We start from the raw sequence: 16,092 nt of genomic DNA on the forward strand, positions 1-16,092 counted from the left end.
ATTTCCAGGAAAAAAAAAAGTGGACTTTTCAGAGTTTGAAAAGACAAAAATTTGCTAGAAAAAAACCCTAATTTTGGTAATAAACTTAAAAATGTCAATTTTTTTCCCCCAGAAAATTTCTGAGGTTAAACTCAAAATTAGAATTTTTTCTAGCGAATTTTTGACTTTTCAAACTCAGAAATTTCCACTTTTTTTTGTGCTAGAAAACGTGAGTTTGAAAATTTGGAAAAACTAAAATTTTATTTTTGATTATACTCAGACATTTTCAAGAAAAATCTTGGAAAAGTATTGACTTTTGAAACTTAGAAATTTTCAAGTTTTTTCCAGAAAATTTCTGAATTTAAAATGTCAAAAATTTACAAATTACGCACCACTAACTACTGTAGTTCATCAAGTAAAATCTCAGGGAAGTACGTTGAGAGGAATGAAAATTTCATCTCTGTCCTGTTCGGGTCTTTCAATCCGGGAAACTGTCCTCCAGTCTGCGTCTTCTTTAATCCCTCTGGTGAACACACACACACACACACACACACACACACACACACACGCACGCCAATGTTACCGACAGTGAACTATCAGCCTAACCTACCAAGAGGGGACGTCCGTTTCTGGTCATTTGAAAAAGCAAAAACCCAATATAAAATTTACTTTTAATCATTTTTTAAAAACTTGCCAATAGGGGTCCTGGATCTCTGGGCTTTAGTGTTTTTATTTAAATAAGTTTTTCAATACAAATATCCTCAAAAAAAGAAATTATGGCCACATTTGAAAATGAATATTGTTCCGAATGCCATTTCATGGCGGCATGAATTAATATCAAGGTCTGCAGCAGGAGAAAAATATTTATATTTTAAATTAGTTTTAATATGTTTTTTTTGTCTCAATATTAATATGGATAAGTTGCTCCTCTGTCTATAATGATCCATCGTGGTTCTGCCTCTGTCGTTCTTTGCAGACAAAGAAGGGACCTTCTGGACAAAAGTTAAATGCTCCAGACAGCATACAGTATATGCGTCTCTATTTCTGCAGGAACTTTCCGTTGACTTCCATTCATTTCTACAGCCTAACCCTAACCATCACATACCTAAACCTGACCAAAACTAAATTCACACCATAGTCTTAAACCGAACTCCTAGCACAAAAACAAAATTTCTCCTTGTGAGGACCAGGCTTTCATCCCCACAGGATCAATGGGTCCCCACAATACATCAAATACATGGCACACACACACACACACACGCTTTCAGAGCGTTTGATGACCCTGCCTTCCAGGGTTTCAAACAGCTCTGAGCCGCATCTTGTCCCTCCATGAATAAAACTCTGGCTGCAGTAAAGGCACTCCTCATCCATGCAGTGCTGTCTGTTTTTCCAGTTGTCCATCTGAGCGACTGGATCTCTAAAAGCGCATCCCAGCTCCATTGGCAGTCACGTATTCTGCAGAACCATGGCGGCGGTGGCCGTTCCCGGCAGTGTCCGGTTGTCTGGGAGAGGTGGGGGGCTCCAGTCCGGCTGGAAGAAGTGGATGTCAAACGTCCTTGCCCAGTTGGCGAAGGCGCGCTTCTCCGTGATGAAGCGGTGGTGGCTGCCGCGCTTGCCGCGCTCGTGGGAGATGTACATGGCGCACTCGTCGGGCCCCCGCGGCTCGTAGTAGTGGTAGGGGACGGACTGGTGCTGAGGCTCCCTGCAGAGACAGAAACGGGCGACATTTAGGAGGATTTTAATGAGTTTCATTAGATACCATGAAGCATTTTTCATTTCAAGGTGAAGGAGGATGGTTGGCTTTAATTTATCATTTGCTGAGCAGATAAGTTTAATTAGATTCATATTTAAAAGTGGCACTTTCATCCAAGCCTGAAATAAGAAAATTAAAAAAGTTTCACAGTTTAAACTTGATTATTAAAATATTAAAAGTGCACGGCTCACTTTTATAGCAGTTTTGACAGCCTTTTTTTCTTTTGTTGCATTTTTACCAGTTCAGTTTTGTTTACACTGCAAATATATTAATACACTTGAAATAAGACAGAACTATCACAAAAACTAGACAAAACTAGTCTGATAGGAATTACTGACCATAATTAGTGATGCGCCAGTTATTCTAAATAAGTTTTTAGCCTTGAATTAGGGTGTTTCAGCACTTTTCCAGTTTTCTGGAAGTTTGTTCCAGATTAGATGAATATAAGAACTGAATACTCCGTCTCTGTGTTTGTTTCCTTTTGCGTTATAATACCTAAATTTTAAGCCTAATATTCATGTTTTGAAATAATTGTGAGGATTTTTCAGTTCAGCTTGTTAGCTATGCAAGTTTCTCAAGTTATTTTTTTCCACCATTTAGTTGATTTCATTGTTGTTTTCTGAAAGCATTTCATTTGTGTTCTTATTAAATATTCATGAGACATTTCACCAATTTCTAAATTTCAGCATTTTCAGCAACATCAGTCATTCCCACCATCATTTATCATCATATTCATCTGCCTCCTGACATATAATACATACATTACATATTCATACAGTCATCATTTTTTCTCATCTGATCATGTCTCTCTGGGTTTACAAGCTACTCTGGGCCTGAAGCTCGACCTCGTCCCTCAAAACTGGGTTTCTAGGTGTTTTAAACTGCAGGACTGATCAAGCTGTCAAGATAACTACAATCACATCTCTCAAAATGCTGCAGCAGCAAGCAGAGAAGTGTGCTTCTGTTTGTGTGTCAAAAATAGGAAGGTTTGTTATAACATTCAAGGTTTTATTTTAGTTAAAAGTGCCCTCTGTCTGCTCTCCACTTATAGTGAGTGTAGCGCTCTGGAGACTTTGAGGTGAATTATGTTTTAAATTAAGAAAACTATTTTTCACTGCTTCCTTTTTTTTTTTTTTGCAAAGTCTGCTTCTGTTTTCTTATGAATCAGACTGGATTAAGATGAGACCTGTGGTTAAAAATGACTGGCACGTCACATAACGTCTGACACCGAATTGTTTTTAGTCTCCAATCTCATCGTCACACTGCAAAAACACAAAAAAGTATTTTTGTTTGATTTCTAGTGCAAATGCTTTGGCACATTTGAATTAAGAGAAGACTAACATAAAAGTAGCTCTTCATCAAAATAAATAAGGTTGTTTTATGCCATTTCTTCACTGTAGATACAAACAGTACTAGTTCCACTGGCACTTAAACAGGATAGTAAGGGGTTATTTACTTAAAACGAGCTCAAATTTCTTGCTGAAAAGTAATTTTTAAATTAGTTCTATGTGCTAAGATATTTGCACTGGAAACCAGACCAAAAATACTTGGTAAAGTTTAGTTTTCTTGCAGTGCAGTGATAGTAAATTTAAGGAAATGAACTGCAATAATGAGCCTGAACTGATTATGAGACAAACCTACAATTAATCCCAAAATTAGATTTAGTCTTTAACTAATCTTTTAATTTTACAAACATGCTCCTTCTACCTGGAAGTAATGTTGACATGAACTAACTCACTCACTCTTTGGTTACCTAGCAACTCACTCACTCTCTGGTTACCTAGCAACAACTTGCTGAGAAACTGCCACAGCAGCAGTTTAAGATTTCACCACTGTGCTTCATAACTGCTTAAGAATAAAACAAAAACAGCAGCGTGGAGTGAAAATTGTGGATAAAATGTGAAAGGTCACACAACCAGTTTGGCTGAAATTCAAATATTTAAAACAAAACTAATCAATAATTATCAATAGACTGATATGAAACAATTATCTTGTGACATTTTGTCATATTGTCCAGCCCAATCACATACTGTACAGTTTTTATCAAACGTAAATAACAGGATAATTTTTTTTAATGCGACACCTTTTACATCTATTATTCCCTTTGTGAGATGAGTTTCATTTCCTACCATAAACAAACTCCTTCATAATTTTAAAGGGGGAGTATTATGTATTATGTATTTTCCAGGCACATAGTGCCATTTCATAGCACAACCAAGAAACCAAGTTACCTTCAGTTGTTATAAAAACTCTGTACATATCAAAAAGAACTTAAGAAACTTGACTTGCATCTGACGGCTTTGAGTAGGCCTCTGTCTCTTTAAGAACCTCCTGCCCTTTCCAACACGTCCCTTTTATCTAGTCAACAAGCAACAATTCTCAACCACTGATGCCATTTAAAGCTGCTTTTAGGAGCTTAGTGGTCGTGCAGTTCCACCAGGTGTTGTTGCTGCCACTAGTCTGGAGGAGTTTGGGGTAAATAGTCAGAAATTCAAATCAGAACCACCAAACTTTGTCGCTCAAGCTGGTAAAGTGCTGAACTGCTGCTAAGATAATGCTGTATTCTATTTGCTTTGCAGGGAAATGTCAGTAAATCAGTTTGATTTAATGTATCAGTGGGAAAGCTGTTTGAAACATACTTTAAATGCACAGACTGCTGACATTCAGTAAAATCTGCACACCTCAGTTGTCATGAGAACTACAATGGACCGCTGAGAATCTGCAAGCAATTTCTGAAAGAAATGAAGCAGCATTCCTCCTTCATGTCTGTTGGGATTGAATTTGCCCATAGACCTTAAATAAACAAAAAATATAAAAAAAGATTTCAATCGACCTGCGCCTGGGTCGAGGATATGCTGAACATTGAACAGTTTGTTCTCTTTTATTGAAAAATCTAATAAGGTTTGTTGCTTGCTCAATGAAACGGTCCAATTAAAGTACTGGCTGAGATGAATGAGACGTGAGCTGTAAATCTAATCAATAAACTCCGCTAACGAGGTGGGTTGCCAGGAGTGAACCTGAGTTTGTGATCATAATGAAGTCCAGAGTTTCTGTGACATGGAAACATTTTTGGAAGAATGAAAAATGTCACGTCTGCAGTGGAAATGATCCATATTTCATTTTAGATACGCTCTACAAATAAATCTGTAAATAGGGGACATTATTTGCAAAATATTAGAAAAGAATCCACAAGGACTGAACCGTGAATTAAAGTGTCAAATAATTTCCATTTATTTTCTTTCAGCTTCTTTTAAAAGTAATTCTGAAATAAATTTATTGTACCTTTTCTCATTAAATATCTTTCATTTTTGGGCAAATGAAAGAAAAACAGATAATTGTGAAAAAGTGAGCTGTAAATGACTGTACATTTATTAAAAAGGTTCTTGCATGATTGTACAATTATAAGAAAGGAATGCAATGTTTTTGAGTCGATTGTTTTTGTTTTTTAGTCAAAGATCAACAACAACAGGAAATCACTCTGTTGGATGTTTGTGGTTCAATTTTCTAGAAAAAGTTTAATTTATGCAAAAACCCGGTTAATGCATGAAACATTATTTTGCATTACTATAATTTTAACATGTAACATTTTTTTGTTTTTTATCTGTAAAAAACTGGATTTTCTCTTGTGCAGAATTGTGACCTCAGGACCCATAAAACCATCAAGAGGACCATAAATGGCCCCCGGGCCACACTTTGTACACCCCTACAGCAACAAAACCACAGCGATGCTGACACTGTATTACATCTAAATCTGTTCTTAAAGAGATATTTTGTCCTGAGACTATATTCCACTTTCACGCTGTAAAACATAACTCTTTATATTTTAAATCCACACGAGGAACAGAAATGCGTCTCTAATGTTTTTCTGAATTAAGATTCTCGTCCACCGCGTCTTTTGTCTCCTTCAGCAGCCGACGATCAATCGAGTGGCAGCCAATAACCGGGTCGTTTTATTGACGTCATGCTGCAGACAAGGAAACGTTTTAAACTGCTGTGGCTGATGATGCCGAGTGGCTCAGAAATCTACTAACCGTAACGCACAAAAGCTTTGAGTCAAGTGAAACAAAGACCAGAGGAGAGTTCATCCAGGTGAAATGGAAAGTTTTAATACAGAAAATACAGGTTTTCATTCGCATCTGTTTGGGTTTTGTTTTAATGCTCAAAGTATTATCATTCAACGTCTTAAAAACATTCATCCAACTTCAACAGCTTTGAAGTTGGATGACCGGGAAGTGAAAGGACATGTTTCCATATTTCTATCTACATTATATATCCGCATTAACAGCGATATCAACTGATGTTAGTCATTGTTTAACGTTGGTCTTAGTCCAATAAGTCAAACCGGGCCGATGTTAGCAACCGATATTTATGTCTAGTCATTTTTATGAGCTTTGAGAGCCGAGGGGTTGATCAGTACGACGGCGTGTCGGGTCGTTGTAGATCAGGGAGGGAAAAGAAAGAAATCTGCCTTTAAACTCAGAAATAGATAGAAATTTAATAGAACATTTCTGAGATTCACTTAAATATTTCTGAGATTTTACCAGCAAATTTTTGGACTTTTTAAACTCAGAAATTGTCATGTTTTTTTTTTCTAAAAAATATCTGAGTTAATCAACATTTTTCTAGCAAGTGTTTCACTTTTCAAATTCAGAAATCCCCTCGTCTTTTCTGGAAAATTTCTGAGATTAATCTCAAAATTTCAGGTTTTTCTCAAAGCAATTTGTTGACTTTTGGAGCTTCAAGAAGAGATGAGGAAAAATGTCCTCTTTTTTCTGTCAACAATGGCCAGAATACACTGTTGTGTTGTGTTCATATATTTATTTTCAGTGTCGAGAGGGGGCTGAGTTCAAATGCACGTCAAAGTTTAAGGATTATCTGGTAAAAAAAAGGATTTAAAGCTGTATATCTTTTTACTTCCACTATTCTGCACAATTTTGTGTTGAGCTGTAACTCAACTCCTCTTTTCCCCCCCAAAAAAATATAAATGTGAGGTTTAAATGTGACAAAATATATATAAAAAAACCTGCAACATATTAACACATGGGCATGTAATTATGGGAATCATCTTTCCACAAATACCTGCTGTCACAAAATCCATTATCGGCTGTTTCTTCCTCGTTTTTGGAAACTATTTACACGTTTCTTATCGAGCGCTGCAGTGCAGCTCGGCCTGGAAGCCCGTCAGTCGGTTCTTGTCTGTGAATTTGTCGTTAGCATTCAGCTCCACCGTCGGCTCTCACCTGCAGAAGTCGGGGGCCACCATGCCGTACACGTTGATCCGATCGCAGAGCTCCAGAGCGATGGTCATGGTGAACCAGCCGGTGCTCAGCCACGAGTTGGAAATCTTCCTGCAGACGGAGGAAGACCACAGTTCAGATCGGTTTGATACGCTTTGGATGTTCCTTATTAACTGAAACGGATAACCAGAGGATCCCACAGCAATGAATAAAGATCCATCTTGATGCACAGGTCGATTCATCCGACGCCTCCCAGCTTCATTAAACTATAAATCCAGATGGATACAAATGAAATCTGCCAAATAATCAAACTCTCAATCAGCTTCTGTCCAAGTTAAAATCCCATTCTCCAGCTGCGGTGGTCCGTCTGCTTTTCCACCACAGAGAGATGAGATCCGATGAAATAAATATGAAGTGATATTTACATTGCATTAAGAAATCTCTTTCCGTCTAAATGTCCATCAGCTCTGAAGCAGAGTTGCTCCCGCATTAAAAATATATCTCACCACTCAGAGGAATTAAAAAAAAGATAGAAAATTAACTTATTTTTGAAGTTGTGAACTAGTTCTCTTGGTCTAAAAGAAAAGAAACATAAAACATAAAAAAAACAGAAAATACATTTTATGTTTTTTTATGTTTTTTTATGTTTCCTTGCATATTTATTTTTTGACATTTGTATTTTTCTCAATTACAGAGACAAAATTATCGAAACAAACAATAGCAATCGAAAACATTATTGTTAGGTTCACTGAATGATCTAAAATTGCCCTTAGGTGTGTGTGTGTGTAAATCTATTGCCCCGTGGTTCACCTCTTATTACCTCCACTTGACCTAGTATACTTCCTTGATCAGGTTGAATGTTTATGACGTTTTCTGCTCAAATTAATTCTTTGATGATGAGATCTCAGTCTGGTCAGGTCTGCCTATTTTGGGCCTCCTGCCTCTTTAAATCTAAATGATCTGCTGGCCACGCCCCCCAGCTCAACGTTTTCACTCACAGGTAAAAATGGCTGCAAACAGATGTGCAGTTATCCAACCATACATCTTTGAAAAGCAAAAGTAGAGCCTCCTGCACAACCAAAAATAACTCGGCAAGTGGTTCCTGGGTGGTAAGTCAATAACCAAACACTTGTCATTCCCAGCAGCCGTTGTACAGCGCATACAGCAGTAAAACCGGGTGACCAAACTTGCTAGAGTTCCACTTTGGTTGCTAGGTGACGGGCTGAGGTTGCTAGGTAACGACGGAGTGCCCGTCAAATGTAATGTTACATTTTCCAGACACCAAAATCATTGACGTATTGCCAAAAAAAAAGCAGTTGAGCGAGTTTTTTATTCACATGATCTGTTTTTAGAAGCAGTTGAAACCAAAATGGAAGCATAAAAACGCACAAAATGTGAATTTTAATAAATGAGAATCTCATCATCGCCTGCCAGGCTGAAGGAGTTCATGTTTTATTTGGGTCGTTTAACCAGAAGCTGTGAACATCTCAGGCTAAAACCTTCAGTCAACTTCAGACTCCTGATGTCTGGTTGCTGCCGTCTAGCCTCAGCTGTAATCTCTGCCAAGCGCAGCCGTGCAGACGGGTTTCGCTGCCGTCATCAGAACACGTCTGGAACAATTAGTGGTTCTGCAAACTGCCTCATGAATATTTCAGTGAAGAAATGCATCACAACTGTTCCTGTTCCCTCATTCGGAGTGTGAAGATATTCATCTTTGAGCTGATGCAACATGTAACTAGGATCCTTCAGCTGCATCACACACAGCTGTGCATTTCATCATGCCGGCTCAGTCTAATCCTGACCAGGATCAGAACAGGTGCATATATTTATGCATCAGAATCTGATGGGCTGTTCTTCCAGATTATCCTATTACCATAAAATGTTGCATGTCTGAAAGTAAGCCTTGAAACTATTTGTCACTCTGAGTCATTAGATGGTTTTATTCACTAATAACAAGCCTCTCAACATATGTGAACATTAATGAGAGAAAACGAACCAAGCTGAGAACAGGAGGAAAAGCAATATTTCTGCTTAATGCACTGAATTCAGTAATTAACTACGCCATCTGTATTATTCCACCTACAGTAAACATGTATTTATAGAACTCCCATCACAACACAAACTGTTCGCAAAGAACAGAAATACTGAAACTGAGCAAAAAATGAGTAACTTGAGTTTTTTCTCTGCAGGATAAAAACATGGAAACGTGTTTGAGTCTGGGAAAAATGAATGTTACATTAATCCGTCTAAAAGCCTCAGTCTCAGTTCGGCTGAATTGAACTCTGCTGCAGTTTGAATGCCAAGCGGACCGGATGCCGCTCCACAAGCAGGAAGTGGATTATGGTGCAGGGCATTCTGGGTAAATACAACCAAAATGCTAGCAGTAGAAACGAGTCGCGGTGTTTTTACCAATGCAAGAGAGAAATCCTAACCGCTAAAATATGATGCTACTCCATTTCTGTTTACATTTCGTGAAGGAGGAAGTTGCGCTCATGTCTTCTTCTGTGGTTTTTATGTTGCTTCCTTCAATAGTTCTCAGTGTAGCGCCCCCACAGGTGAAGAGGGAACAGGTTTTTCAATTAGCTGGTTCGTTTGACACGGTGCAGTGAGAAAGCAAATCGCAGCAGCTAAAAATGTAACAAATGTTGTAAATTTGGTCCCCAGTCGAACCGAGTCTACCGGACTATCAGGAGTGAAAACACACAACCTTAGAAAGCAAAGCATATAATCTGCTCCTCCTGTAACACAAGGATTGACAATCACAGCAAAAGTTAGGTTGAAATAACCTTTTCAGATGAAACGTATTTGCTCCAGGTGGTAATTTGTTTGGTGTGGTCGGTGGAGGATGCAGAGTAGATTTCAGTCTTGCTTTTCCATGGGAGGAGAGGGAAAAGCTTCTCCATGTCTGTGCCTGCGGCCATGTTGTTTCATAATCCATCCACGACTACAGCTGAGGCTGACTCATTCTGTCGTATTGGACTTTCTCAAATGTATTATTGATCTTTACCTCATTTTAAGCCGAGCCAGTTTCAGTTAATATGATCAGTAGTCCAATAAACCGGATATCGCTTTGTATTTTTTACCCCTGGGAACTGTTTGAGCACTTGTTTTTGACTTTTTCAAGACAGAATGATATTTCTCTGATGATCTTCAAAACCAAACAAACTGAAAAAAGGGAACTTATGAAAAAATAACTTGATAAAAACCAGTATTTTTTTTTTTTAATGGTTTTCAATTTCAAAGCCATTTTCTCATTTATAGCCAAAACTCAAAACTGGACTTCCATATATTTATAACAAAGTTACTTATGTAATGGATCTGACTGGAAATGTCAAGTGAAAATGCAAAAATATTTTTATTTTCGTATTTCTTTAAATGAAAATTAGTGTTTTAGAGTTGCAGTTGTAAAGAAAGCATTGCAAGAGTGATATGTCTGTGGAAATCAGGTTCATGTGGTTTCTTAAGATCAGTTTGACAAGTTTCCTTCTTTATCTCCCAACCTGCCTCTGCTGCTTTTCAAAGGTGGCTACAAACTCTTTAGAAACAACCAGGAAAAAAAAAAAGAAAAACACTCCCGTTGGGGGATGAGACCTAAACAAGGCGAGGCCAAGAAGAAAAGCCCGCTCGCTTGCTGCTGAATGAGGCGACACTTTGGGAAAAGAGGGTTTATGTGTTTGAAAAGGTCTTCAGACGTTCCAGCCTAACAGAGAGGAAGGTGTACAGGGATGCGTCAGGCAAAGAAACGCTGGAATAAAAGATGTTCAGAGTGTTTAGATCTCGCTTGTTGAAGCTGTGAGGCAATGAGGAAATGTTTCCTGACAGAGGAAGAGATTTTATAGTGAGACTAAAATCTTATTGAATATTACTGAATTCTTTCCGTGACTGCAAAAAACCAAAACCGTGGCCCTGAAACAAGAATCCCAAATCAACAGTTGCTTTCAAAAACAAAGTCAGAGATGAGAAAAATCAACCGACACGATTCAAAATATTGAAAAATGAGCACAAATAAAAGTATATTATTCAGAAGTACTCCGGTTAGTGGGCAAATTAAAACAAACTTATAAACCTTATAAAAAAATTGCGCCACTCAGGACCAACGGAGTTGGAAAAAAATAATTTTTTTCTTTCGGTTAACCGTTTCTTCTTGTTTTGGATGTTGTGTAGTTGGACAGATTTTTGGCTTTGCTACTTTATTGTGATGCGTAACCATAGCAACAGTTGGTTAACAACAGGGAGCAGCTAGATGGAAAAGCCGAAATGCAAAATATCTTATCCTACCATCTACAGTAACTCTGAAGAATCTGAATTAATATGAGTTAAAACAACATTTAATTTCCTTTTGGGATCAATAAAGTATTTTCACATTTGAATTTGAATAAGCATGCATGAAAAAATGCTGCATGTTTGCTACCACGCCATGCTAAATGTTAACCTGCTGATAGTGCTAGCACAGTTTAAATTGCTAGCTAAAATTAGTTAGCCAAATGCATTTAGCTTGCTGTCACTCTCTAAAATTAGATTTATTTATTTTTTTGGGAAATTTCTGAGATTTAAAAGTCCAACAATTTTTACTTCAAAAATATAAGAACATTTCTGAGGTTTTTTTTTTCTTTTTTTGGCGGGAATTTACTCCTTTTTTTTTTTCCTCGATATACTAATAGCCTCATCATAAAAACCAGACCACTAAATTAAATGTTTATTCTTAAAACAGCAATATATAAATGTTAGCATTTAGCTTGCTAAGCTAAGTTCAAATGTTTCCATAAAGAGACTCATAAACCTTCTCAGGAGAAATGAAGATCTTCCAGCTACAAATCTTGAGCTGGGAACAAATTAAACCCATGGAGTTCATAAGTCTCAGCGTTACATTCATGTCTCATCAACTACAGCTGCCATGCTTTCAACCAAGGCTATAAATGGTTGCCAGGTAACAGAATTACAGATGCTCTAACAGTGCATTTAATCTTTTTAGATAAATATGACTCACTAACGTCTTTTATCAAGAGGCCAAATGTTGCTGGCAAAGCATCCTTCCATCTGGAAAGAGTGAGTCTGTTGGCTAAAAAAAGAAAATGAAGTCGCATTTACCTCATGCTAAGAGAAATAACAAGTTGTGGACTAATCACATAAACAGCAGGAACATGTATGAGCTCAGTTATTTAATTTTACTTGGGTAATATTTCTTATTAACTGTCAACAACTATTACAACATTAATGTTGTTAAACTTTGACACAAAAGGGCTCAAAAGTGGAAACCGCTAGCTAAAAAGCTAGCAGTGCTAGCCCTACAAGCTAGCGTAAATATAAGAGCATGAATATAAATGTCAAATTCATAACCAAAATTTTAACACAGATGTTGAACCTTAATCAACTGAAAGTTTACAAAAGAGCCAAGTAAATTAGCACTTTAGGATTTATCTGGAAACATTTATTTAACTGAAAAAAAGTGAAGTAAATGTTTTCAAAATTTGCAAAAATGCTAAAACTCTACACCAAAAAAATGAGCTAGAACAAAACCTACAACAGTATATTGTTCACAGAAAAAAAGGAGTAAGTGTCCAACAAAAAACCCTCAAATTCTGAGGTTAATTTGAGAAATTTTCTAGAAAAAACCTGTGAAAAGTCAAAAATTTATTAGAAAAAAAACTCCACTTTTTTTTATTTTATTAATCCCAGAAATTTGAGGGGGAAAAAAACTTGGAATTTCTGAGATTCAAAAGTCCACAATTTTTACATTTCAAACTAAGAAATTTTCTTCAGAAAATGTTAAAATTTCTGAGATTTTTTACTGGAAGTTTACTCTTTTTTGTGTTGTTTGCCATCGACAACGGCCCCGTTGTAAATGTTTACACTTAAGACAGCAGTGCATAAATCCATACACGTCTTTGTGCCCCAACTTATCATCTAAATTACTAGCAGTCTGTTAAAACATGAAAACTGGCCTGATTTCAGATTTAAGATCTGTGAACTTTATTCTGTTACTGAAATCCTTATTTTATTCCTGTGAACCCGTTTTGAGGCATCGCCTTGTCTAGAGAACCGGATGTATTTCTACACCAATAGTTCAAATAGCTACAAGATTAAAAGGACTTTATTTAATGTAAATCATATAATCCAGCGATGAAAAGCTGTTTATTGTGAGTTATAAACAGAGCACAGAAAGAACTGTCTGTCTTTGTCCTCCTTGAGTCTCTGCTGGTCCTGTGATTGACTATTTTAGATCCTTCAACAGCTTTTTTAGCCTCCAGCCAAAACAGCAAACTGGGTAAAGCTGAAAAAATGAAACATACTGACAATTAGAGCAACATTTCATGTTCTGCACTTCTGAACAGTGATTTATCCCAAGCCTTCAGTTCCGCTCCTATAAATCATTCAGAGCCTGTTATCCTTTTACATGTTTGCCTGGTTTCTCCCTGGTTCTTCCGTCGCTGTAAAAATCCACCAGCCGTTCATCACAACCTGTGGGGGAAGCGACCCACTCCCACTGAATCAAGCGGCGAACGGCGCCTGAGTGACAGCATAATGAGCGGTGACAACCGGCCGTCGTCGTTATTAGAGTCGGGGCTGACGCAGAGCGACGCTATCGCAGCTGAAGCACCAACTTCTCATTTTCATTTAATTACGACTGGATCCAGGTTGTCCTGTCTGGAACATGTTGATTTGTTCTGATGGGTAAACAACAAAACAGGGCCTCTGGGCTTTAATATCACAACATCCCTGTGTGCGCACCCTAATTTTGCAAATTAGAAAACTTCAAAGCGCGGCGTCTTGTCATAAAGCAATCTGCTACGGATGCATGGAGGCCCTAATCAGGAGCCATGCGGCTAATCTCACTTAAGAAGTCTTCCTCATTTCCTTGTTTGTGAGCATGCTGGTGAATAATGTGGTGTGAAATGTCAAGCTCTCGGCTTCGATGGCTGTATTTTAAAGAGACAGGAGGGTGGCAGCGAGGGGATGTCACGTTTATCCCCCATCAGCGACGGGATGTTTGCACAGTTTGGCATTGCAAATGTAGCTAAAGCACCTGTTTAATGGGGAGTTTAATCTTGATCCCTGAGACTTAAAATCTTATTTTTTATTGAAACGTAGTTCACATGACAACAAAGATTTACATTTTTAATTAATCAAGAAAGCAAACTGAAAAATAGCAGGTTCTCTGACAGTTCCTTTAACTCACAGGCGTCAAACTCGAGGCCCGGGGGCCAAATCTGGTCCACAGTAGTTTTTTATGTGGCCTTCTAGACTCCAAATTACATCAATAAGTCCCTCCAGTTTTTCCACAAATCTGCAAAATTCACACAAAATCAATAAATTTCCACATTTTATTTTCTGATTTTATGGCACATTTTCTCAAAATTGATCAAAAACATTGAGTTTAAGTGACCGCTGCCTCAGCCGTACTTGATTTTACAGTTCATAATTGATACGAGTCATAAAAAGTTATAGTCAATCATACATCAGCGCAAATATTATAAAAATTCCTCACAAACATTTTTAAATTGTCACTACAAAATATGCAAATTTTATTGCAAAACATCACTAAAACAATCACAGAATCCTGGAGGAACAGCTAGTTAGTGATATTTTAACCGTTTGTTTTATCAGCACAACCGGCCCTTTAAGAGCATTCAGATTTCTGATAAGGCCCAAAATTACATTTCTGCTTTAACTCATTACGACGGGTAAAATATTACAACAAAGTGTTGGTTTAAGGTTAGAAAATTAAAAAATAAAATTACAAGAATGAAGTGAAAAAGTTGAGAACAAAGTCATAATATTGCAAAAATAAACTCTTATGAGAATAAAACTAATCTCTGTCCCACCATGTTACTGGTGCAGATAAAGGTTATTTAGAACTGCGATTGGGTGTAAAAACTGTAAAAATGAAATTCCTTTCCAAACCCAAAGATCTCCTCTATAAAATGTGAAAGTTTTTCTCTGGTTTCGGCCATTTTCCACCACATGCATGTAAATGACTGCTGGTCCTTGCCCAGCCAGTTTGACCCGAGCGTCAGAAATGATTACGGTCGTGTTAAGGGTTGATTACTCCTTCATTTCTCTCTCCCTTTTCAAACTGTACTCGACTTGCAGCGAGCTTTCCGTCTGATCACAGCTTCTGTTTCTGCAGCATGTTTCTCTCCACAGGGGCAATAATAGCACCATTAGCAAGTGTTTTTTTGTGTGTGTATGCAGAGCTTTTTCAGGCTCTTAACATCCCTCGTCTTGATTCTGCTCATTATTTGCAGCAATTTTCTTTTGTTCCTGCCTTTTATTTCATTTCGCTCTGCTGAGTCGCAGGAGAGTTATTAGAAATCTAAATCTGGAGGATCTGGGGAGCGCTCACCATAGAGACACAGGCAGATCCGCCACCCAAAATAAAGCCCTTACTGATGCTGATTGCAGCCCAGTAACCCTGGTTACTCCCTTCGAAAATCTCAGCATCAGCATAAGCCGCCTTCTGCTCCGCCTCTCACATCTTAGCACGAGTCTCTACTGTCCTAAAGACTTTCTCCTTCAGTTCGGAGGTTTCCTTCTGTCCAACACTTTTTAATGGTTGACAGCCAGTTTCACCATTTCTGCTCCCTCCAGCTTCACCTTCGCGCCGGACTCCAGCTCATTCATTCTGTTCAGCTTCTAAGGATGTTTTAACACCTGATGGTCCAGAAGATTTGGTTCCATTTTGACCAAAGGTGCAACATTTGTTACATTTTCAGCTGCTGTGGTTCGCTCTCACACTGCATTGAGTCCTAAAAACAAACTTACGGAACAACAATCTGCAATAGATAAAAATTAGTTTGAATATTTCAGCAAAATATACTCCATATTTCTAGATGCCATTTAATTGCCGAATGTGTTTTTTTTTTAAGTTATCCTCTATTTGCTCTTTGTTCAGGCATACACTTTTATTTACTTATTTTTCTACTTGTTTGCTTTCTTTGGCTTCCTTTGTTTTCCACTTTTCCCAACCAATCAATTAGATCAATTAGAGAACAGATAAATAATGTAAGGTAATATGTTTAGTTTTGAATGTCTTCATTTTAATGTGTACCTCCTTGTTTGTTTGCTTGTTTTTTTCCTGGTTGGTTATTTTATTTTATTTTTATTGCTGTTTCTCATTCTAGT

At 37.6% G+C, this 16,092-nt stretch overlaps 1 protein-coding gene across 1 annotated transcript in view; it reads right to left on the bottom strand.

Moving 5' to 3' along the window:
* Positions 1-873: 873 nt before the first annotated feature.
* Positions 874-16,092, bottom strand: part of st6galnac5a (ST6 (alpha-N-acetyl-neuraminyl-2,3-beta-galactosyl-1,3)-N-acetylgalactosaminide alpha-2,6-sialyltransferase 5a) — an 86,128-nt gene continuing 70,909 nt past the window's right edge. The window contains exons 5-6 of the mRNA XM_015041716.1: positions 6,973-7,080; positions 874-1,681 (exon numbers count right to left, since the gene is read on the bottom strand). Coding sequence (XP_014897202.1) covers positions 1,426-1,681; positions 6,973-7,080 — 364 coding nt within the window. The 3' untranslated portion in view covers positions 874-1,425. The remainder of the gene's footprint in view (positions 1,682-6,972; positions 7,081-16,092) is intronic.

This window comes from Poecilia latipinna, unplaced genomic scaffold (genome assembly GCF_001443285.1).
Source record: "Poecilia latipinna isolate Pla-1442-1.1 unplaced genomic scaffold, P_latipinna-1.0 Scaffold565, whole genome shotgun sequence".
NCBI lineage: Eukaryota > Metazoa > Chordata > Actinopteri > Cyprinodontiformes > Poeciliidae > Poecilia > Poecilia latipinna.